We start from the raw sequence: 25,831 nt of genomic DNA on the forward strand, positions 1-25,831 counted from the left end.
CTACGATATATGAATTATATATATTTTAGCAGATACCAAGTCAGGTCAAGAACAAAGCTCTCCACAATGCTATTTCCATGAGGAAATATGATCCATTTTATGGTACAATTTTCAAGGAAAGCAGGAAATAAAGAGCCATGTTGTAGGCTAAGTTCTAAGCACTCTACAAAAACATCTCATTTGATCCTCACAACAACCCTAAAAGAAGGCCTTATAGAGAAAAATGGTGACTTATAAGGAAAAAATGACTACTATTAAGAGTCGTAATTCTTTTTTTAAATTCTGGTTTTAGAACAGAAAAAACCTTTTAAATGCCACTTTAAAATGTGTAATAATTACACTAACTGAAAGTCTTTATCACATGAAAAACCACTCTCCCACCCCCAAAGAAAACTTTTTTCTAAAATCAGTTCTTTGTTCTTATTTACCTAGGAGATACTGAGGAATTCCCAGGAGACAGTGACTTAAAAAAAGAAAAAAAACCTTCAACCTAAAATCTGAGTAAGTTTATTAAACTGGAATTACTTAAGACAGACCTCCCTGGATGGTTAAGAATGCTTAAATAAGCTTATTTTAATGGGAAAAAATATCATTTCAGTGCTTTGAGCACTGAATCTTTGGCTTTCACTGGTTTTATTATTAAAACTATAAGGCCTTAATACTGTAAGACTCCAACTGAGAAGAGTTTTACTAATTTAGAAAGTACCCTAATAGCCTTTACTTTTTGCTTTTAAATGAATCTGTATTTTATTAACCATAGCTGCATCTGTACATATTCAAAACTTCTATGACATGAAGAGAACTGGAGAAAAGTCCTCATCACATTGGGGAAATTCTCTATGAAAGATTTGCAGAAAGATGTGGATAAGAGTTGTACCAGAGCGGTAGACATGAATGAGCTTCAATCTCCATCGTTATAAGGAGTACCCACACACAATGGAGGAAGTCACAGATCCACTGAAATATCAAAGTCTATGCGAGCATAACTGATTCAATACGTAGAATATTTATTACATTTATTAAGTCAAGTCATTAAATGTGCCCCTTAGTCCATAGATTGGCAACCATGAGACCAAAAATCTTTAATTGATTAATCAGATTAAAGTTAGTAGAAATATAAATTCTCTAATCAAAAAAAACAGATGACTTATTTTTTAAAATTTACTTTCAAAAAGTTTTTTTAAAGAAAAAAATTTCAAAAAACATATATTATCTTTATCTATTATACCTTTTTCTGGAAATGTTCATCTTCATTTTCAAGTACACAATTGTCATTTTGAGAGTAATATGAAGAAGGTGAAGAACTCTCTTTACCAGACACACGCCAATTGGGAAACCTGTAAGATAAATCCACAAAAAAATACTTCGAAACATGATCAGCAGAAAAAATTAAAATCTTAATTCATAAAGACAATTAATTGGTTTCCCTGTCTCATTTCTCTCCAATTCATCCTCCTGAGGTACCAAAGTGATAGTCCTGAACATGTCACTCCTCTGCTCAATAAAACTCCAGGGGTTCCCTATTACTTCACAGGGTCAAACAGAAATTTCTCTATTAATCATCTGGCCGCAACCTTACTCTCCAGTATTACAGATTACTCAATCAAACAACCAATCCTGACACATTTATTGAGCACCTTCTTTGTGCCCTAAGCACCATATTAGGAGGTATGGATAAAAAAACAAAATGGAAGAGTAACTATTGAGGGAAATAAGGGCACCTATCAGTTCCTCCAATATATTTGATGAAAGGACATATTAGCACCTGGAGGGGATCAGTAATGGTATTATTTACAAAGTAGTTCTTGAGTGAAGTTTTGAGGGAAATAAGAGATTTGAAGGGCAGAGATGAAGAGGGAGTAAATTTTCAGGTAGAAAACCAATACCAAGATTTCAGACTAGTATTGCATGAATTTGAAGGGGAATAATGCAAAATTAAGCTGAAAGGGTTGGGGCCAGGTTGTAAAGAACTATAAAGGAGCTTGTATTTGATGGTAAAAATAATAGGAAAGAATTGGAGTTTAGTGAGTTATGTCCAGTGTTATGTCAAACCTGCATGGAAATTCATGCTCTCTAACCTACAGCCAAATTGGCCTCCTTGCTGCCCCTCACATTTGGTGCCCTTACTGCTGTCTCACGCCTTTGTACAGGCTCTCCTGTATTCTAGGAATGAACCCTCTCTTCACTTCCATCTCTCAAAATTTCTATTTTCCTTCAAAACTGACCTGAAGATCCTCACAGATGCTAACCCTCCAAAATTGCCTAGAGCTTATTTTGTATAACCTTCACAATCTACCCAGACAGAATGGAGGCTCCCTGAAAGCAGAGAGTTTCATTTGTCTTTGCATTTTCCACCACCCAGCACAAATCCCAGTAAACTGTGGGTGCTTAATAAGTATTTATGGACTAAAGCTAATATATTCACACATATTTAATCTGAAATAATACTGCTAAATAATGTGAATTTATGCACATTTAATCTGAAAATAATACTGCTAAAAGGCATGTACATCAGTTGTGTCACCTATCAGAAACAGAAGACAGTACCTTGCACAAACATAGCTTTGAATCAGTATTTGTTGTAGATAAATGAACCAACTTTATATGAACACATAAACTTTTCCAGAAATACACGTGTATTACCAGAGTGTAATCAAGTTTCATCTACTACATGACAATACACCATTATCTTTGAGGTTTAAAGTGTGTTTATTACTATGACATCAACCGAGGCAAACGAACAGAGATGATGCAGTGAGTCTTCACTGTTCATTTTACTGTTGTTCAATCACTCTTCAGGGGAGGTAGGTATTAGGGCAGCTCCCTAGCTGAGCACAGAATACAATGGTGATGAAAAAAAATTAACCTAATAAGGACTAAGATGAGGCAATCCTTCTAAACCACTCCATGTTTAACAATTCAACAAAATGTATTAAATTTCAACCCTGTACAAGCCACAGCATAAATTTAAAAATGATATACGTTATATATATATATATATATATATATATATATATATATATATGCACACTACATGCTATACCATGAATTTCTGAAACGTATAACTGATGAAAACCACCTGTTCTATCACAAAATCCACTTTCATGATTTAAAGTGCAAATCAAAACGAGACTGAAAATAAGTGACAGAATGGGATGAGAGAGGGGGCAATATGTTGGTGGAGGCAGGATGTAATAGGTTCCCTTGAACAAATAGAAGGGTCAGCCTTGGTAAAGAGTAAGGCTACTTCATTCATCATGTGAGACAGGGATAAAGGAAGAGAACGTGGCAGAAGGCATCTGAGTGATAGGGTAAGAGAGAGTTCACATAAAATGGCCTCAATTTTTTCTGTAAAACATGAATCAAAGTTCTCACACTGAGGGTAGACATGGGAGATTTAAGAAGGGATAAAAAAAGTTTGGAAGAGCTGTTGTGGAGAACTGGATAGTGAGCTGATAGCAGGTATTGTAAACCTGCCTAGCAGCAGTGAAGGCTCAGAGCAGACCCGTCAGAACAGATGCATGATTTTTCTCCACCTTCATTCAGCAGCAACAAAGTCTTTTGTTCTTCTTTCCATGCCCTTGCATGGCATACGTAGGTGCAGTAAGAAGGAAAAAAAGAATCAATGTTTTTGACCATTTGCCAAGTACTTTTTGATGTGGTTTATTTTTAAAACTTAGCTAACTCCTAAATTCTGGGTTGGATTGATAAAGCCAAAGTAACTTTGTGGACCTTGTTTTAAGTTTCCACTTAATCATAGAATCTTAAAATTGAAAGGGTATTGAGAGGTCAATATAATCCAACTTTCTACCACATACAGCCCTCTCCACTCCTTTCCCACCCCCCACTCTCACAAGCATAAGTTAGTGGAGTTTTCACTTGGGGCAATTATATGAGGCTACATCAATTTAAGAATTTTGCCTTCTAAACTTAATGTTGTCTATCTATTTAAAAATAATTTTAGAACTTCAATAATACTACCAAAGCAATTTCTACTTACATATTAGAGACAAAAATAAAAGAAAAGCTAATAAACAAAAACAGTAAAGATTACTGGTTAAAAGGTATTCTCCCTCCCAACCATATCTTCTGCCCCATACTCTGAGCTAGGACCATTTATTTATCTTGTATACAACAAGCCATCTATTCTTGGATAGCAATCATCAGGCCTTATCCCCATTTTACAGCTGAGGAAACAGGCAGACAGAGGCTCATCCAGGGTTACACTGCAAATAAGTATCTGAGACTGCATTTGAACTGGGGTCTTCCTAACTCTAGGTCTAGGGCTCTATCTACTGCTACCTAACTGCCCCTCCTAAGGTATTTTGACTATCTTTTCTCACCTTTAAAATCTTCAATTGCTGCTTAATCAACTATATAAAGAGCTATATTATATTCCACAATCCTTAAAACTCCAAGTGATCCTCCAAGATCTGGGCATCTTCAGACTATTAAAAGTCTACCCAAAAGTGCTGGAGACTTTTTTTTCTTTCAATGGGACTTAAAATCTTGTCCTTACCGAGAGAATTATGAACTTTGAGAAATATATTGCTATACTGAGAAGCAGAATTCTTCTGGAATTAAGAGAAATTTGCAAATGGGATGAGATATTGCAATATAGAATTACATGATGCCATATGTGATAGGATCAGAGTTTGCTCCAGCTTCTTTCCCCCATCCCCAACCTGAGTGGGTTCCAATTTCCCTGAGGCAAGCTTCCCAGCCTAGGGGCACAAGAGGTCCCATCCAGGTGGGGCTTCTCAGAATTGATGGCCACAGGAATCACCATACCCTGATGACTTACTGACCAGACACAATTCCAGATGGAGATGTGTGGGGCTAAGTGCCATTCTATCCTTGCTACATATTTTTACTGTATTAGGGCAAAATAAGCCTCTTTTGTTCAATGTTCAGTGACCTGAAAGTACCTCATGTTGTACCAATGCTGAACATGAATTAAGAAGGTGCTGTTATTAGAGCTGTATCTACGACCTTTGGAGGAGTCTTGGCAGGGTGGCACAAGAGATAGGCTCATGTTTCACATCACAGTTGGATTGGGGGCAAAGCCCCATACAAGGATGCCTAAGGAGATGACAGGACAGTGCCTGGGTCCCTGTCACCAAAATCCTCCCTGTCATGTAAAAGGAGTCCTCTCTTGTAGGACTGGCAACAGGCTCCAGCTCAGGCAGGAAGGGGGATTTGTTCAGAGGGTGCTGGAGGAGGCTGAGACTACCCAGAATGGCAAAGAAAATGGCAGGGCCAAAATTCCCTGAATGTTGTTGACTGTGCTGCATGAATTGGACAGCCAGCATAGGAAGACTAAATGTAAAATTGTATTGGTGCATTCAGTAGCTAGATGCCCCAGACAGGAACTCACCCTTTGGTCTCTGACCCAAAGGTTCTGGTTTCTGCTGAAAGAAGAGCCATGAGTCTTCTTGTTGTTGAGAGGAGAAAAGATTTGGAGTAAAAATTGGGGTGCTCCCACCCAGGGTATGACTCCCTGCCACCAAGGAGCTGAGGTGGTTTTAGGGAAATCTGAGGAGTCCCAAAAGCAATGGCTCAACAGAGTCTGATCTAATGGAGCCAATGCTCACAGTGTCTCTACCATGGACTTCCAAAACCTGAGGGAAAGCTAAGTACTCCTTTTACAGAGATATACAGGAGCCCCAAAAGGGGAATGATCTTTTCCCCTTTTTCAGCGGCCAAGGTGGGGAGTAAAGATAAATTCCCCTTGTAGCCAGCATGCAGATAGGGATCAGAGAAGGTAAATTTTCTAAAGAAAATGTGTTTGATAGATTAGACTTAGGTGACCTCTCCAATCCCCAACCCCCAAAGCCTGCCATAGAAAGAAAAGATAATTATTTTCTAGAAATGGAAGAAGCTCTTTGTTACCAGTGAGGAAGGTACCTGGCAGTTTGCAGTGGACTACATAAAGCTGAGCAAAGCCACTATGCTTATCTCTACAGATATTCTTGATCTGGTCAGTGTTATGGATCAGGCTGCCCAGGCCAGGTTAAGTAGTATAGGGATATCAACTTTGCCAACGCTTTTTTTTTCTCAACAGCTGCGACTGAGACTAGTCAGGAAGAGTTTTGCTTTCACCTGTGAAAGAATCCAACATACTTTTACCGTTCTTCACCAAGGCCACCTAAATTCTTCATATGGCCACATTATGGTGGGCAGAAACCTCACTCTCTGAAGGATATAGTATACACCACTACAGTGATAACATAGTGTTGACTGGGCCAGGTGAGACCACAATGGCAGAGGTCCTAGATCAGAGTAGCCCATGCGAGGGATGAGAGGTAGGAAATCAGCTCTGAGAAAATCTACAGTCCACCCTGCTCAGTTGAATTTTGGAGAATACAGTGGGTAGAGAAAACCCAAAGAATTTCAAGCAGAATAAGCTACTGACACTTGCTTCTCCACAATGTAAGGAAACACAGAGACTTAGATTCTTTAGGTTTGGAAGAATACACATTTCCCGTATATCCTGGATATCCTGATGGCCATCATTTACATGGTCACTCACAAGTCAGAATCTTACAAGTGGAGCCCAGAACAGGCTATACTACAGGAAGATAAAAAATCATGTTTGCCTGGGTCCCTCTGGTGGTAGTGCTCTTCAGAAACAGGTGGTGACTGTGCTAGAGGTCTCCAGGCCAGAGCTTAGAACCCTGCCTCTTCTGCTGGATCAGTGGCTTCCCAACCCCAAGGACTTGGCTCATTAGAAATGTCATTTTGCCTGGCTGACAGATGGCTGCATCTGCAACTGGACTTCAGCAGCCACTAATCGAGTAATAGCAGATACCCTGGGGAGCAGGGGTACTGGCAGGCACTTCCAACTGGCTGAGCTCCAGGATACCTAGCTGGCCATATGAGATAGCCTTGAGGGATGAAGATCTTCAACTATATTAGTTCCTGGGCAGTGGCCAGAGGTCTGGCTAAGTGTCTTGGCCTGGAAAGCACAGGACTAGACAGTCAAAAGCTCTTCCCTTTTGGGTCAGGACCAGTGGAGGCATTCTGCCGATGCCTCCTACTACACAGCTGTTTGTGGGACATGTCGGTAACCATCAGAAATATAAGCTAAACAATCAAATTGGAACTGTTACAAGAATAGCAGATGTTGGAGAGTGGGTCCAGTGTCAATTTGGACATTTGAGTGGTGATACCATGCTGTGCTGGGCATAGGACCATATGATCTTCCTCACTAAGGACAAAGCAGCTATTTCTAATGCAAGTAACCTTAAATGGAAAAATGGCACTCTCATCTAAGAGCAAGAGGTTCTGTACCTACTACTGAATAACGGCATCATTATGCATCTGACTGCCTTTACCAAGCATCCAACCTCCCAAGACTTGTCTGTGGCAAATCAACGCTACCCTGGAAAGGAGAAGGGTTCTCTTTTCCAGTGGTTGGATTACCTGATAAAAATGGATTGTTTGGATATATTTCTGGTTGATCCCTCTTTGGCCCTTCCTTATTCCTACCCCTGTAAAAGGATGCCATGGCCTCAAGATCCTTGTCCCTTCAGAGGAAGCCAAATTCTTTTTCCTCTGAAATGGTTCAGTGCACTTTTTCTCAGCAAGGGTTGGGGGACCCAGATGTGGTATTGCTTTGTCTTACTGTCTAATAGCATAGAAAAGATGAAACTGCTTGCAATATACTTATGGTAGGTGTGTATTTACCGAGAAGAAAGATGATCCCTCAGTAATTCTGAATCACTGGATGAAGATACACACAAACACTCTTAGAAGAGAGAAGATGAATACAAAAGCACTGTACAACCTGGGAAGAATCGGCAGAAGTACTAAAGCCTGAACATCCTTCTATTTCATCTGGCCGCACTACTCTAAGACTTCTCTGACTTCTCCACTAGCACCCAATTTGGGATCTAACCCCCACCCACACCCCTTTTCAGTATTTTTTTTTTGTTACTGTCTTTCCCCATTAGACTGTAAGGTCCATGAGGGCATGCAATATCCTTCTTTTTTTCTATCGGTATCCCCCAACCTTTAACATTATTGCCTGTCATACAGCCACTTAATAAATGTTTAATGACTACTGAATTCTCCTCCTTTCTGAGTTCTCTCCTTCTTTCTGAATTCTCACCTCTCTCAATTTTCATGATGTGTTCTCTCCTGACCTTCAGGTTACCTGTCTGACCACTCCTCATCATCTTCATCCTTTTCCCTATCCATGGGGTCCCCTAAGACTGTGCCCTAATCCTTTTTCTTTTCTAATATACCTTCTCTCTTGATGACTTCATCAGCTTTCACAAATTCAATTAGCTCTTACAGATGACTCCCATATCTACATATCCATCCCTAGAGTTGCCACTGAAATCTAGTTCCTTACTACTACCTACCTGCCTGCCAAACATCTCCAGCTAGATGCTCCATAGGTTCAACATTTCCAAAAAGAACTGATTATCTTCCAAAATTTGTCTTTTTTCTGTTGAGCCTACCACCCATACTTTCAGTCACCCAGGTTCACAACCTCAGCTTCATCCTTGACTTTTTCCCTCCCATTCACTCTGCATATGCAACTAACTTCGCTACGTCCAGTTCTTGGAGAAAGAAATGGCAAATCACTCCATCTCTGCCAAGACAACCCCAAATGGGGTCATGAAAAGTTAGACATGACTGAAAAAAAAAAATGACTGAACAAGTCCACTGATACATTTTTTTTTTTAAATCATTCCCTTCTCTCCATTCACATAGCCATTACAGATGCCACCTTTATTACTTACTGACACCTGGGATACTGCAACAGAGTAACTGAATTCTCTGTATCTGGTCCCTGATCCCTCCCCTCTCAGAAATCAAGATAATCTTCCCAAAGAATAGATCTGTCCATGTCATTTCCTGATGAAAAAAAGAATTCTCCAAAGGCTCTGGAATGCCCTTAGGATAAAAATACAAATTCCTGGGTGAGGCACTTAAAACCTTTCACAATGTCTCTAGTCTACCATGTCAAGACTTTTCCTATTAGCCCCTTCACTCTCACATACTCTACTGACAACTGACCAACTGGTCCCCTAAACTCTGCATTTCACTTCTTCCTTCCATGTCCTTGCCCAGGAAGTGGGAAATAGAATTCCCACAATTAGAATGTACTCCCTCCTCATTCATCTTTTTTAGAATACTAAATTCCTTCAAGAACTCAACTCATTCATCCATGGAGCATTTCCTGTTGTCCTGGTCCAGGTGGAGGGAACCTGTGGCCTCAAGGTCCTCAAGCGTGGCCCCCCTCTGACTGAATCAGAACTTCACAGAACAAATCCCCTTAATGAAAGGATTTGTTTTGTAAAACATGAACTGAAAAGGCCACACGTGGTCTAGATGCAACAGGTTCTCCACTCTTGTCCTACTTTTTGCTACTATTTCTTCCATAAAATTATCTTTTTTTTTTTTTTTTACTTATCTAGTTACAACACTTTGAATTCCTCTAGGAGAATAGAAACTCCTTTACACGTGAACATTTTTCTTCGTAGTTCTAGCACAGTGCCTTGTACATAAAAGGTTATTTAATAAATCATGTACTAAACTAAACCTCCCCACTTTAAGTTTTGGTTACAATGGTGTTTTCTCAGAATCCACTAATGCTTATATATGATACTTATATACAACAGTCTCATCTCTTAGTGACTTTGTATTTGTATTAATATTTTAATTAATTTTTGTATTGGTTATTAATTATTTTTAATATGAACCACTGAAAATCCACAAAGAAAAGAAAAACTTGAAATCATAGCTTCATTGGCTGTCTGCATTATATATATCTGCTGTTCAAATAAGTCAGATAATAAGGAAAAGAAAAAAATAAAAAGTATAAATAGTTATATAGTTAAAATAAGCCTCCATTGGCTTTTCCTAGGTATAAATAACAAAAACATTTAAGCTAATATCAGTAAAACTGAATTCTTAAAAAAATTTCAGTTAAATCTACATAGAGAAGTACATATCAGCATACTTACACAATATTATCAGATTTCTGAATAAAATCATCTTCTCTCCCATCTGATCCCTTCTCTTCACTTGCACAGATGCTGTCATGGTTCAAGCCTAGATTATAACACTAATTGCAATTTTTTGCAATTGGTCTCCCTGCCTCAAGGCTACCTTCATTCCAATTCATCCTCCACATGGCTGCCATGATTTTTAGCAAGCATACATTTCACTATGTCACTCCTCTAGTGAGGTGGTGTGGCACAGCAGATGGAGCATTGATCCTGGAGTCAGGAAGATCTGGGTCCAAATCCAGCCTCAGAAACTTACCAGCTGTGTGACCCTTGGGCAAGTCATGTCACCTATCTTAGTTTCCTCAACTATATAATGGGGGAAATAACACCTACCTCTCAGGGTTGCTGTGAAGATCAAAAGAGAGAATATTTGTAAAGTGCTTATCACAGTGTCTGGCATATAATAGGTGCTTAATAAACGTTTATTCCCTCTCTACTCAATGAACTCCAGTGGTTTCTTTTTGCCTTTTGGATAAATATAAACTTTTTTTAACTCCTACAGAACCAGACCCCTACCTCTCTTTCCTGACCTTCTCTGGTCTTAGACATAATATTTCATCTCCACTTTGACTCCCTCCATCTCTGAGACATTGCCCTGGCCTTCCCATGTGCCTAGAACACATTCACTTATTCATTTGCACATTGGAGTGTCTTTCTTTTCCTCTAAGTATAAAGTTCAAGTATCACACTGTATGAAAACTTGCCTGATCCTCCCAATTGCTCGGTCCCTCCTTTCCAAGCTACTTTGTATTTAACTACTTCAACTTTATTTGTATATTTTTCTTTATATTTATGCTATAAATTATTTGTATATGTACTTCTCTATTTATTAGAATATAAACTCTTAGTGACTCAGGATTGTTTCATTCTTTGTACTTGTATCCCTACCACGCAATTCTTAACACATAGTAGACACTTAATACTTGTAATGACTATTAAAGTCTTCTTGAAACTCCTACCTAGGCCTAAATCACACCGTACTTTTATCCCCTCACCTCCATCTCCTTTACATCCCCTCTTTTCTAACCTCTCCTCCCTACTTCTTAAATATAGGTATTCTGCTTTAATCTTTCTATACTCTCTCATACTCAGCAAAGGCTTATATTGTCATGGCTTTAATTATCACAAATCTGGAGAAGACTTGCAAATTTACATCACTAGTTCTTAACTCTCACCTACCCTGCAGAGTACAAAATTTCCTACAGAAATTTCCTAGAGTATCTCCATTGGTTCCCCTTCCTACCTACCACATTTCTTTCTGTGTTGTCTCACAGGCTAGAAACCCTGGCATCATTTACTAATCCCTTTCCATCTCTTAAAGTATAAAATCACCGGAATATTGAACTGAAACAAACATTAAAGATCATCTAGTTCCAATCCCATTTCCTTACTTTATAGATAAAGAAACCAAGGAAAAGAGATTGAATGCTTTCTCAGATTTTCATAATTAATCAATATCAATCAGAAAAGGTCAGAATGTTCCATACATTGTCAGAGTTCAATTCAGGGGGCAGGAAAAAGTATCTAGAAATGACTGTGATATACAAAGTTAAAGATATCACTAAAATTTGAAGTTACAGAGGAAGAGGACGGCAAGGAGGAGGGAGAGAGGAAACTCAGAAGATGACTATGATGACCAGAACCTAGGTCTCCTAATTCCCAATTCATTATACTGATCGCACAATTATCTCCTCCCCTTTATCACCAAATCCAATAATTTTTTCCTTCAAAATGTTTCCAATTTGCCTAGAGAAATGCAAATTAGAACAACTCTGAGGTATATCACACCTATCAGACTGACTAGCATGACAAAAAGGGAAAATGATAAACACTGGAGAAGATGTGGGAAAATTGAAACACTAATGCAACTGCTGGTAGAGTTGTGAATTGATCCAACCATTCTGTAGAGCACATTGGAACTATGCCCAAAGGTGCTATAACACTGTGCATTAACCTTTGATCTAGCAATACCACTTCTAGGTCTGTATCCCAAAGAGATCATAAAAATGGGGAAAGGATCCATATATACAAAAATATCATAAGCTCTTTTTGTGGTGGCCAAGAATTGGACATTGAGGGGATGCCCATCAATTGGGAAATGGCAGAACAAATTGTGTTATATGAATGTAATGGAAAACTTTTGTTCCATAAGAGATAATGAGCAGGTGGACTTCCAAAAAACTTGGAAAGACTTGCATAAACTGATGCTGAGTGAAGTGAGCAGAACCAGAAGAACATCACAATTGTGATACTGTGTGATGACCAACTTTGGTAGACTTAGCTCCTTTTGGGAATGAAAGGATCTAAAACAATTTCAAAAAGCTCATGATGGAAAATGCTATCTACATCTGAGTGAAGATCAAAGTACACTATATTCTCTTTTTCTTTTGTTTCTTCTTTCTCATGGTTTTTTCCTTTGATTGTAATTCTTCTTTACAACATGACTAATGTAGAAATATGTTTAACATGATGGCACATGTATAGTCTATATCAGATTGCATGCTGCCTTGGGGAGGGGGAAGAGGGAGGGGAAGTAGAGGGATAAACTTTAGAACTCAAAATCTTATAAAAGTAAATGTTGAAAACTGAAAAGAAATAAGTGAATGAATGAATAAAAAAACAAAAAAAAAGTAATCACTCACTGTCCTACTGATTTAACATAATTAGGTAATAAATATCTATTTTTATTTCTATACAATCCAGAAGGTTTCCTCTGTTTTACAGGTCTAGGTTTTACTTAAGGATGTCTCTGCTCTAGATTAATTCCCTCCAAGTTTTGCAAAGGCGTTTTATAAGTATTACTATTCCTACTTTATATAGGAGGAAACTGAAGTACTTTTCTAAACTGTAAAGTGCTAAATCAATACAAGCTGTTGTTTCTTACTATTATACAATAAGTAAACAGGATTCTTCTCTGTAGAAAATAAACTTTAAGTGATAAAACAGGCTGAGTATTGGGGGATGGGGAGCAATGGAATAATTTCTAAGTCTGGAGTAAAAACACTGCATAAATAGCTTACTAGAATCTAATACTGTTAAGATATACTTTAAATATTGTACTGGAAACCAAAAGATTTATAAGTAATACAGAACATAATGGGCCAAATGGAATAGGTAGATTTGGACTAAACAGAAAATCTGATGATTTTTAAGTAAAGCCTAAATAGTTACTTATTCCATAGAAATCCTAGGCCTCATCATGGCTAGGATAAATATAATTTGTCACTTGAACCATTCCTAAAACCCTTTCATCGTGGTAGAACCCAATGCCTCCTGACTCCCATTTTAAGCTTCTACAGATCACTAATAATAAGAAAAAAGCAAATCAGAACAATCCTGAGGTTTTACCTCAGACCTGACAAAGATGAGAAAAGATGCGAATTGTCAAGGTTTGAGATAATATAGAAAGATGGACACTGTTGCAAGAATTATGCAAATAAAGAGACTAATATGATCATCCCCTTTGACCCAGAGAGTCTACTGCTAGGCACGTATCCAAAGGTCAACGACAAAAAAGAAAAGCCTCTACCAGCCCATCAATCAACAAGTAAGTCTAAGATTCAGTGCATATGAGGACTGTGCAAGTACTGGGCTAAAGGCCAAGGGCAGAAAGAAAGGCAAAGCAAGGCTCCTGCCTTCAGGGAACTTGAATTCTAACAGGAGAGGCAACATAAAAACAATTATGCACAAACAAGATGCAAAAGGGTAAAAGGGAAGGCAGAGTCAACAGGTGGAGCAGCAAGTGTAAAGAACAGACAAAAAGGCCAGTGTGGTAGATATGTAGAGGGGATTACTGCGTAAGAAGAATGGAAAAGTGGGAAGAGGCCAGACTGCGAAGGGCTTTAAAAGCCAAACAAAAGATATTATATTTCATCATAGAAGTAACAGGGAGCCACTGGAGTTTATTGATTTGGGGTGATATGATCAGACCTAAACTTTAGAAAGTTCAATTTGGCAGCTGACTGGAACAGAAGGGGACTTGAAGAAGGCTAAATTCAGGTGTGAGGTAATGTGAAGTGATGAAGGGGCCAAGAGAGAGGCTGTAAATGTATAGAGACTGTAAAATGCAAAATACTAAATCAATTAAATGGTAAGACTTTGCAAAAGATTGAATATGTGAACGCATGAGAATCAGGAGTTGAGGATGATACCTAGGTTGGGCACCCAACTGTCTAGGAGGAAGAGGGATGGGGTTGGGGGAAAAAATAACAAATTCTGTTTTGAACATGTTAAGTTTAAGATGTCTGAGACATCCAGTTCAAAATGTCAAATACACAGCTGGAGATGAGAGACTGGAAACAGAGAAACGTTATGGCTGGACAAATAGATCTGAGAAATATCTTCTAAGATCATTGAATCCAAAATACTTGAAAATGGTCACCAAGTATTGTACAGAAGAAAAGAGAAAGAGGCCTGGGGGGAAGACCTGCTATAAGCAAGCCGAATCTCCAGAACAGGAGACTAAGACCGCACAGTCAGATAGGACGAGCACCACAAGAGAGCAGTATCACAAAAACCTAATGAGGAGAAAGCATCCAGAAGAGGGTGATCAACAGTGGTAAAATATTTATGACAGTACTTTTTGTAGTAGCAAAGAAAAGGAAACAAAACAGATGTCCACCTAAAGAAAAATGGCTAAACAGACTGTGGTTACTGAATGTAAAAGACCATCACTGTGCTGCAAGAAAAGATGAACGTGAAGACACATGGTGTGCCTTAACAAGAATTAAAGGAAAGTGGTAAAAACAAAGCTATTAAAACAATATGTATAATGTCTACATTTACGTAAAGGCACTACAAAACAATCAAAGATGAATGTTAACAAAACTATAAAAAACACGTGTGGCCCTAAAGACAAGTTACTGGAAGATACCTCATTCCCTTCCCTCCTTTGAGAGGTCCATAAGTGTGAAACATAACACATAACACATAATGTTAGATTTTTTTGTGTATTAATCAGTTTTGTTAATTTTTTCTGTTACTTCTTTTTCTTTAAAAAAAAGTTTTGTTATAAGGGATGGCTCTCTGGGAGAATAAGGAAAACAGTAAACTATGCAATTTTAAAAAAATAATAAAAATCAATTTTTGAAAGTAAACAAAAAATGCAAACTCCTTAAGGAAGCCTTTCTTTGTATCCCCAGAGTGTAGCACAGCACCTGGCAGGTATTAAGGGTTTAACAAATGCTTTCTAACTGACTCCAAATTCAAAGTTCTTGCTATTAGGAGTATTACTATTATTACTACAAAAGAACAGAATATCCGACAAGTACTTTGTCCATGGTGACCCATGAAAGAGAGAAAAACCCAAAATATGATTCTTAGTTTTGCAGAGTCCCTTTGTCCTTCCACATGGCAATGGAGGAGAGAAAGATAAAGGAGGAAACTGTATTAATACTCATAATGTTCTATCTGGAAACATTAGTGGCTGGAGCTCAATTTTATCTCTGTCCAATTACCACCAAGTTAATCCATTTATGGAGGATCCGAATCCCATACATATTGACAATGTGAAGTTAAGACAGAAGGATACAATGAAAAGAGTATCCACTTTGAAGCCAGAGGCCTTGGGTTCAAATTTTGCCTCTTCACCATCTGTTTGGTGCTTGTCACTTACCCTCCTGGCTCTCAGTTTCCTCACATATAAAATGAGGACACTGGGCTATGGAACCTCTTGGGACCACTCTAGCAATACAACCATGATACTAGTGGGTTATGACACAATACAAAGCTTTCTATTGATCCCATCCCATGAGAGGCTATTTTAGAAAGAGAAAGGCCTTGAAAGCCAGGGTCCTCAAGAAAAAAGGCTCAGGCCTTGGCCTTTGTTTGTTTTTCCATTCTAGGTAAAAGGAATGAAGTCCCCAACCCTGACTGAGAAAGTAAGCTATAGAAAACTAAGAATAAGAATCCAGGCCAGATTATTCAGTTGGAGGAGTAAGAAAGAATCTTCCAGTAACCCAACTCAGGGACTCACCTGACAGTCATGCTTCATCTGAACAGGAACTTAGAGGGACTGATGCTATGCAGGAACTGAACTAAATTTTAAAACTACTATCTCCTCTCCCCCTTCCCCCAACCAAGGTGGTATGGAGGAGAATGTGACCCAGAGGCGATGGGGGAAATGTTTGTATTATATAATTATTCTTACTATATTTCTTTCTGGATTTTTGGTGTTCAGCCATTTTTCAGGTGTGTCCAATTCTTCACAGCCTCATTTGGGAATTTCTTGGCAAAGATACAGGAGTAGTTTGTCATTTCCTTCTCCAGCTCATTTTACAGATGAGGAAGCTGAGGCAAAAAGGGTTAAGTGACTTGCCCAAGGTCACACAGCTAATGAATACATGACTTCCTGACTCCAGGTCCAGCACTGTCTCCACTGTGCCACCTAGATATTTCTTGAATATCCTTTCCTAAAAGTTACCTGATGTTAAGTGGTTAAATAGAACTGGAGTGCTGGTCATGGCTTGCCTAACAAATGGGGTTGAAGACCTAAGCTGATGGTAACAGAAACACTCTAAATCCTCAGGGTGCCCTTGTGGCACAATATGGGGCAATATAGCAGGCCTAACTCAAGGAATGGGGCCAGAATATACACACTACACTTACATATGCACGTATTGTCTGATCCACCATTTTTGTCTTTTTATCTCCAGTACATAGCAAAGTGTCTGCTACCTCACAGGTGTTAACAAATGTTTGCTGCTTACTTAAAATTAAAACGTAAGAAGAATTCAAAGGTTTTCGAAGAAGAGAAAGCTCAGTTTTCTTCCCCCATGCACAAAAAGATAACAATAATCATCATTTTCATGGGACACATGATCATCTCTCCTTATCCTGTTAATGATGCCCTTAATAAGCAAGCATCTCACATAAGAAAAATTATAGTTTATGTACTAACATCTGTTCTAAGGTGTGGAAGAGAGGAGAAAGTTTCTTTCTCTATTATCTATAAAATGAGTGGATGGGACTAGACGATCTCCAAGGTCCCCACCTACTCTAAATCTTATGATCCTAAAAAATAACACATGGCGATCCAAAAAATGGTACTGAAAACAAATGTGTGTAAAGTGTTTTGCAAGCCTTAACATGTTATAGAAATACAAACTACTAGTTTGATAACCAGTGTAATACTATGCATGAACACTGACCCTGGAGTCAGGTGACCTTGGTTCATTCAAACCCTTCTTATTACCTGTATGATCTTAGGCAAGACACAGTCCTCCCCGACCTCAGTTTTCTTCTCTCTAAAATGAAAAGGTTGGACCACGTGACACTAAGATTCCTTCCGGCTCTAGAACAATTATCCCAATTATCCCGTGAGTTTCCAATCTTACCCTCCTTGTGCAAAGTGAATAGGTACATTAATAACAAGAACCATGCTAAGGATGACTTCAGGCAATGAACGTGAAATCAGAAAATCTGAGTTCCAGTCTTTGCTCCAATTACTGACCATGTGACCACAGGAAAGTCATTTCACCTCTGATAGCCAGTTTCCTCATCTGAAAAATGGAAGTAACAGCAACTGCCTCGGTGTAGCTATGAAATGTAAAGCAATTCAAACATGCTAAAGCACTCTATAAATGTCAGCTATCAAATAGGAAGTCAAACTATTACTATTGACACAAAAACATTTCATGCAGCTCTGCACTGTGGTTATGCAACCCAGCCAATAAGTAAAACTTGTACAATCCTTTAAAAATCTACACCCTGCCTAGGCCACCTCCACCCCTCCATGTACACACAATCATCCCCTCTCCATTTAATCTTCATTCTCTCCCTTATCTAATGGTTACAGGCAGCTAGGTGGTACAGTGGATAGAGCACCAGTGCAGGAGTCAGGAGGACCTGAGTTCAAATCTCACCTCAGACACTTGACACTCACTAGATGTGTGACCTTGGGCAAGTCACTTAACCCCAACTGCCTCATTCTGGGTCATTTCCAGTCATCCTGATGAATATCTGGTCACTAGATTCAGATGGCTCTGGAGAAGAAGTGAGGCTGGTGACCTGCACAACCCTCTCTCACTCAAAACAAGGTCAAGTGCAAGTCATATCATTATTTCTCTGACAGCATGGTCTTCTTTGACAATAAAGGACAAACACATGCATTTAATGGTTCATTCTCCACTGCCTACAAACATTCCCTGGTTTTCCTTCATTCTTAAAAAAAAAAAAAAATACTCACTAGACTTTATCATGTTCTCAAGCTATCATCCTATATAATCTATTCCTCCTCTTTTCTACAACCAAAACTCTAGAAAAAGGATCAATCCTTTTTGTCTCCTTCTCCTCTCACAATTTTTAAATTTACATTTTATTTTTATTATGAACTTAAACATGAACATTTCAATATACAAAGAGCACAGGCTGTATAATGAAACTGTAAACCTGTTACAGTTTATTTTTTTTACAACACATACATTATATTTAATACAATAGTGACAAGGTAACCCAGCTTGAATAAACAGTTTTCTGAATTTCTGTTCTGAGTCCTTTTTAAATGTTTTATTGATGCTTTTTTTTTTTTAGCATTACTATCACTAACTCTAATTCAAACCTTCCACTCCCAAAATAGAAGCCTCTTCTTGTAACAAAAATAATCAAGCAAAACAAATCAACACATTGGCCATATCTAAAAATATATGTCTCCTACATATCTCTAATCTATCACCTTTCTGCCAAGTAACTAATGGCAACCTTGATCATTAGTCTTATAAGTTCATGAAAGGTCAATTGCTGTACGAGTAAGAGTTCTCACAGTCTTTCAATACTGCTTTCCTTTATATTTTGGTTAATGTGCAAATTGTTGCAGTTCTTTTATTGCATTCTGCATCAGTTCATTCAAGCCATCTAGGAGTTTCTCTAAATTTGCAACATTTAAAATTTTTTATGGTGTAATAGTATTCCATCATATTCATACACTACAATTTGTTTAGTCATTCTTCAATTAATGAATATCTCTCAATTCTCAGTCTTCTGCAAACTCTTCCAACTTCACCACCCAAATGAAACTGTCCTCCAAAGTGACCAAGGATCTCTTATTTGCCAAATCCAATAACCTTTTTTCAATATTCAGTCTTCTTTGAGCCTTTAACACTGTCAATCAACCCCTTCTTGCTACTCTTTTACCTCTAAATTTTCTTCTCTGTCCTGGTTCTCCTGACAGTTCCTTCTCAGTTTCCTTTACTGATCTTCATCCAAGTCATGCCCAATAACCATGGCTGTTTTGGGTCCTCTTCTCTTTTGCCTCTACACTATTTCAGTTGATGATCTCATGATCACTAGTGGATTCAATTATCATGTCTATGCTTCTCAAATATACTTAACCAGTGCTAACCTCTCTGCTGAATTCCAGTCTCCCATCTCCAACTGTATAATGGACATCTCAAACACAACACTTTCAAAATGAATTCATTCTTTCCCCTCAACCAAACCCTCATCCTCTTCCTAACTTCCCTACTGCTACTGAGGGTACCATTATCCTCCAGTCACAAGATCACAACCAAGATGGCATCCCTGAGTCATCACTCTCCCTCACTCCTCATATCCATTTTGGTGAACCTTTTTAAAATCTCTCACATATAACCCCTTCTCTCTTCTGATACTTCCACCACCCTCATTACCTGTTTCCTGGTCTACTTCAAGAGCCTGCTGATTGGTCCCCCTGTCACAAGTCTGTCTTCATTGCAGTCTTTCCGTCACTCAATTGTCAAAGTGATCTTCATAAATTATAGGTCTCACTATGTCCCCCCAATCATAAAAACTCTACTTAGCTCCAGGATCAAATATAAAATCCTGACAAGTCTGAAACCCTTTGAACCTTAATAACCTGTCCCCACTACTTTTCCAGTGCAACTAAAATTACCTTCTATAAGAAGCTTTTTCCCAGTTCCTTCTTCTCTCCCTTAATTTTAGTGACTTCTCTGCTGAATTTTCCACTTATCCTGTATATACCTTGTTTGTACATACTTGTTTACATATTGTCTCCCTCAATAGACTATGAGCTCTCCTGGAGAAGAGCCTCTTTTTTTTTTAATCTCCAACATTTATTAGCACAGTGCCTAACAACAAGTAGGTGCTTAATGGTAGCCTTTCCTTCTCTCTTGGTGAGCTCATCAACTCCCATTGGTTCAATTATTAATCTCTATAAAGAATACTATTGGATCTACATATCCAGCCCTACCTAGTCCCTATTTTGAGCTGTAGTACTACATCACCAACTGCATGTTGGCCATTTTCCACTAGATAGTAAGTATCTTCAACTTAACATTACCTAAACTGGACTCACTGACCTTTCTCCGAAAGTAAAATTCCTGTTTTAAACTTCCCGGGTATTGTCAAGTCAAGAAGCATTTAAGTGCACACTATGTGCCAGGCACCATGCTAGCACTGGGGATAGAAAGAAAAGCAAAAGAGACTCACCTTCAAAGGGCTGAAAAATCTAACAGGGGAAACAACTATGTACAAACAAGGGGTGTGTGTGTGTGTGTCTGTGTGTGTGTGTATGTGCGTGTGTTACACATAATCTCAGAAGGAAAGCTAGTGCCTTCCCTAAGGGGGAAATCAAGAAAGGATTCTTACAGAAGAAAGAATCTTAGCTGAGACTTGAAGGAAGTTAGGAAAGCCAGGAGATGAAGGAGATGAGGGACGGCCTTCCACACGTGGACAAAAGCCAGTGAAAATGCACTTGAGTCTAGACATGGAGTGATGAGTTCAAGCAACAGTGAGAAGGTCAGTACTATTATGATTCGGCCTCCTGGATCAAAAGACTATGTGAAAGGGAGAGTAAACTATAAGAAACCTGGAAAGTGGTCAAGTAGAACACCATCTCCTTCCAGTTATTCAGATACACAATCTTCAATTCATGCTCCACTCCTGACTCTTCCTCAACCAGTATTCAGTCAGACCAATCATTTGCCAAGTCTTGTCCATTCTACTTCTACAACAGCTCTCACATCCATCTCCTCTTTACTCACACAGCCACCAATCTAGTCTGGGCTCTTAACACCTTTCACCAGGACTAGAGAAAGAAACTCTTAAAAAAAAATAAAAGAATCTTATTCCAAACTTAAAACACCAAAACATACTTAGAAGACAAAAAGAGGATTCTCCATGCAAGTAGGAATCTCCATTACACACTGCTTGCTTTTATTAAATTATATAACAAATTCTATATGTTACTTCCAAAACTGTACTGTTTGTCTTTGCTTCCATCTGATCTTCCTTTTGTCTTCTTTGATGCATTTTTTAAAAAGTTTCAACATCCTTCTTTTTTGGCATCCTAGTCACAATTATGCTGATTTGGGGTTTTTTTTTAAAGCCAAGAAAAATTCATTTTAAAAAAAAGATTTTTTGTTTTAATTTTCTAGCTATTTTTCCCTATGATTTCACATCTTGATGTTTGGTTAGTTTATTGGAGTTACCAAAGGCAGGAAGTACGCAAATAACTGAAATTTGGGGATATAATCAACTTAGGCTTTTCAAAAAGCCTAACCAAGTCCATTAAAAAAAAGGAATCACTATGAGATTGCAGGTGATATATATATTTTGCTCAACAACCAACTAACTGACTTACACACAAAAATCGAAAGGCAAAAATATTTTCAAGGATCACACATACACAAACACACACAGAAGATTCTCTGAGTGTAATCAATCAAGTCCTAGGAAAGTTCAAGTCACTGTAGAAAACTGGCCCGATATCCTTCTATAAGAGAAAAAAAGAGGGAAAAAAAGTTAGATTATCATAACAGCTCACATTTATATAATGCCTTGTGGGTTTACAAAATTCCTTCCTAACAATTACTGTGAGACAAGTAGAAAACTAAGTAATTTTCCTATAATAACACAAGTCTTCAGACACTAAAATCCAGTACCCCTCACTCATGCCAATAAATTTCTTATTTCTTCACTTAAATTTTAATTCAAACCTATTATCTTTTATAGCTGAATGGAAACTTCAGAAATATGAATAACTTCACTATTGAAAAACTCAGTCGGCTCTGCAATACTAGGCTAACTTTCTCCCATTATCTAGCAAGCTAGCTCTTTTCGCACCATAGTTTTTGTGTACTTGGGAAATAAATTGGGCAAAAAAAAAAGATTTTATTCAACTCTAGATTATCCATGATAATGACAGCATGATTAATTTAAATATGAAGGGGATTGGAAACATCTTGGCTTCTACTTATAACTTTTTCCACTATTCAAGCTTTTTTTCTTTGAAGCTATTAGCATGTATCAAAACTGATAATTGAATTTCAACTCTTCTTCTAGGCACCTACTTTAGAAGGTAGTGATGAGTAGCAAATTGTTAGGAAATAAAGGGACTAACTATACAACCCACAAACTAGGTAACAAAGCCCATGAAATTACTGGATTGGCTATTAAGTGAGAATTCAATTTACTATCTAAAATGGGAAGTGATGCCCCTTGTGCACACTTTTAGGTACAGAACTAAAACTTTAAGAAAAAATTATAATTGAAGGGTTGGAGTAGAAGGTAACTCCCTACTCTTTCTTTAGCTTCTAAATTGGAATCCCCCTTTTTCCCCCCCAAAATTTTTCTTTATGTTTTACTTCCTGTACCCATTAAGTCTTCAATATATTCAGAATCCAAATAATATTAGGAATTTACAAATGCATGAGTCTTTTGGAAACCGTATGACGCTTTTTTAAAATAAACAATCCAAGTAGGGGTATTTTTACCTAACATTATTACTGAGAAACATATTATGGAATACCTTGCACATTCACCGAGATCAATCGATCTCTCTCTCTCTCTCTCTCCCTCTCTCATTCTGGATTCTCTGGGGAGGGGTAAAAGCACAGAACAAAACTTCCAAGAACATTTAAATAAAGTGCTGTACATAAAACCCTAGAAATCAACAGGCATTTATTCATTATTAAACACCTATTATGTGTTAGACACTATGCTAGGTGATGGCAACACAAAAATAAAGGTGAAAGCATTTCTTACCATAAGATTTTTCAATAAGATCTGTAGTCACTCTAAAGAGATCAGTCTAAGAATCTACACAGAAAACACTAAGTGGATGATAGATAACGGCTATTGCCCACATTGAGATGCTCTGTGATTGGCAGAGCACTGAATGAAATCTATTAGTGAAAATGTTCTGGACAGCTGTAAAAGCTGGGTGGGGAACTGAAGAGGAAAAAAGCAACAGCAAACTGTTATTAGGGAAACTGCACAATCCCCTCAATGATGCCCAGATCCCTCATTTCATCTTCCATCACCAATATTTCCAATGATGCTCTACAGTGACAAGGTTATGGCTGAGTTGTGATCTTCACCTCCTGGGAAATGAGATCCCAGGCCCACTGAAGTATTCAAACACAACATTACATTGGGGGGAAGTGCTGGGGACAGGGTCAAAGTGGCTGGGTTCGTATCCCAGCTCTGCCATTTAATTCCTATGTGACCTTGGGCATGAGTAGCTACTGATACAGCGGATGGAACATTGGGCCTGGAGGAAGACGCATCTTCCTGAATTCAAATCTGTGTGACCCTGGACAAGTCACTTAACCCAGCGTGCCTCAGTTTCCTCCTCTATCAAATGAGCTGGAGAAGCAAATGACAAACCACTCCAGCATCTTTGCCAAGAAAACCCCAAATGGGGTCACGAAGAGTCTGACAGGGCGGAAAGCGACGGAACAAGGACCCTGGGGAAGTCACTTAAAATCCTGGGGTCTCTGCTTCCTCCGCTGTAAACTGAGGGGGCTGGATGAGCTGACGACAACTGGAAGTTTCCTTCCTTCGATCAAAACACACACACACCACAGAAAGGAGTATGAGTAACAGGAGCCAGAACAAGTCTTGAATACACTTCGAGCCTTCAGATACAACCCGTGCAAACGTAAAGCCACAAAAAAGGAAGCTGAGGGACTACTGGGCGCAGACCCTTCCTATCCCCCCAAAAGGCTCTTAAGAACCTAATGAAAAGCTCTCTAACCAAGGTTCTCCAGTCAGTCACCGGCTGCCTCGCAGCTAACGCCGGCAGCACTCTGCTCTCCAGACCTCGGGTCCCCAGTGCTGTCCAGTCAACACAACCCACCGACGAGGTGCCTGCTGTGTGCCAGGCACCGTGCCCAGGGCCGAAACCACGCGCCAGGAGGGCGCTTTCTGAAGTGGCCTCCCAACTCCATCAAGCGCCCCGGGATGGGGGAGCCCGGCAACGTGCGCGTGCCGTTCTGGAGTGCCACCCTGGGCACACGCGAGCTCCCCAGGGACCTGCCCCCCACCCCCCGCCGCCCCAACACGCCCGCCCCCGGGCACCCGGGGCAGCTCTGAGGGAGCGGACGGCTCGGGGGCTCCGGGGGCACGCCGAGGCGCGGGCACGGGGGACTGGCCGGCAGAGAGCTGAGGCCGGGGCCACTCACCAGACCAGGGAGCAGAGGAAGAGGCAGGAAACCAGGGCCAAGGCCCGCCGGTACTTCTTCATCTTCTCCTCCTTCTTCCCCCGGCCGGAAGGCGGCACATCGTCCCCGCAGCCGCGGCTGCCGGGGCCAAGATGGAGGAGCCCGAGCCCCAGCCGGAGCAGGAGCAGGGGCAGGAGCCCGAGGAAGGGACCGAGAGTGCCGAGGGCGGCGACGCCGCGAGCGGCGGGGAGAGGCGGGAGGGGGCTGCGCCCGCGCCGCCCTCTCCCGAGGAGTGACAGGCACGGGGTGAGGGGCTGCTCAGGGCTGGGGGCGCCGGGGGGCTGCGGCTGCTGCTGCTGCTGAGCCTCGGGTGGCCAGCTCACTCGCGCCCGCCTCCTCCAGCCGCCGCCACCGCCGCCACCGCCGCCGCCGCCGCCGCCGCTGCCCCATATCCCCCCCGCCCGCCCAGAGTCTCGCTCCGTGCTGCTCGCGACCAACGGCTGCTCCGTAAGCCACTCGCAGCAGCCAATCGCCAGCGCGGCCGTGACACCTCACGCGCCGCTGAGCTGGAAGCCGACGCGTCACTCGCCTCCCTCCCACCTCCACCACCTTCAGCAGAAGCCACGCCCCTCCTTACGTCTACCGCTCCGCCCAGACAGGGGGCGGAGCGGGGGAGGGAACAAAGAGCCGAGTCGGAAACGTTAACAGTAGCTCCGCCTCCCCCCCCCGTCGCCTCCTCTTATTGGTTCACCCTCAGGAAATCCCGGAACCCTCGGACCAGGCGCTCGTTTCCTTTCGGATTCCGCGCAAGGCCTGCTGGAAGTTGCAGTTTTCGCCTTCCCCCTCACCCTTCACACCTTCGCTCCATTTCCTAGCGGCTGGAATGCACGGTTTCGGCGTCCCGCTTTTTATTCTTTCATCCCCAAAGAATAAGAACTTGACAGATATCATTTCCATTTTACTAATACATTTCTGATCTTTTTTTAAAATTTCACAAGAAGCTGTGAGATCAACAGGAATACCAAGTTCAACTCGAAAAGCTAATTACTGTTTATTTCTAAAAATTAAAGTACGCAGAAGGGCAAGTCCATCGGGCTGAGACTTGATTGGCTGTCAGAGGCATACGTCACACGGGACTGTCCTATCCTGATTGGGTAGATGGAAAAGCCCCTGCCTTCGCCTGCCCCCTAGGAGGATTTCCCCAATCCCAGTCCCAGTCCAACTGCGGAGAGTTTCGGTTGCTGGTTGGACCGGAGCTTGTGGGGCCTTGGAGACGGCCTTCTCCACTCCACTCCACTGTCTGTGTGTCTCTCTGTGTCTCTGTCTGTGTGTCTCTCTCTGGCTCTCTGTCCTCTCTCTCTGGCTTTCTACTGAGACCGTAGAGGAACTGTTATCATCCATGGGATCCTGGACGTGGGACCCTGGAAT

General features: G+C 40.2%; 1 protein-coding gene across 7 annotated transcripts in view; it reads right to left on the reverse strand.

Moving 5' to 3' along the window:
- SUCO (SUN domain containing ossification factor) overlaps window positions 1-24,905 on the reverse strand; it is an 86,816-nt gene extending 61,911 nt beyond the window's left edge. For 4 of the 7 annotated variants that reach the window (XR_011975662.1, XR_011975663.1, XM_072648602.1 and 1 more), the window contains exons 1-2: window positions 24,425-24,905; window positions 1,229-1,337 (exon numbers count right to left, since the gene is read on the reverse strand). Coding sequence is in view for 4 of the 7 variants with exons in the window: in XM_072648602.1 (XP_072504703.1) it covers window positions 1,229-1,337; window positions 24,425-24,486 (171 nt within the window). In the remaining 3 variants the exon portion in view is untranslated. Of the gene's footprint in view, window positions 1-1,228; window positions 1,338-21,645; window positions 24,154-24,424 lie in introns of those variants that run through there. The other 3 variants (XM_072648605.1, XM_072648603.1, XM_072648604.1) reach the window with 2 other exon arrangements.
- Between the last annotated feature and the right edge of the window lie 926 nt (window positions 24,906-25,831).

The sequence above is a fragment of the Notamacropus eugenii genome, chromosome 2, assembly GCF_028372415.1.
Source record: "Notamacropus eugenii isolate mMacEug1 chromosome 2, mMacEug1.pri_v2, whole genome shotgun sequence".
Classification (NCBI taxonomy): Eukaryota; Metazoa; Chordata; class Mammalia; order Diprotodontia; family Macropodidae; genus Notamacropus; species Notamacropus eugenii.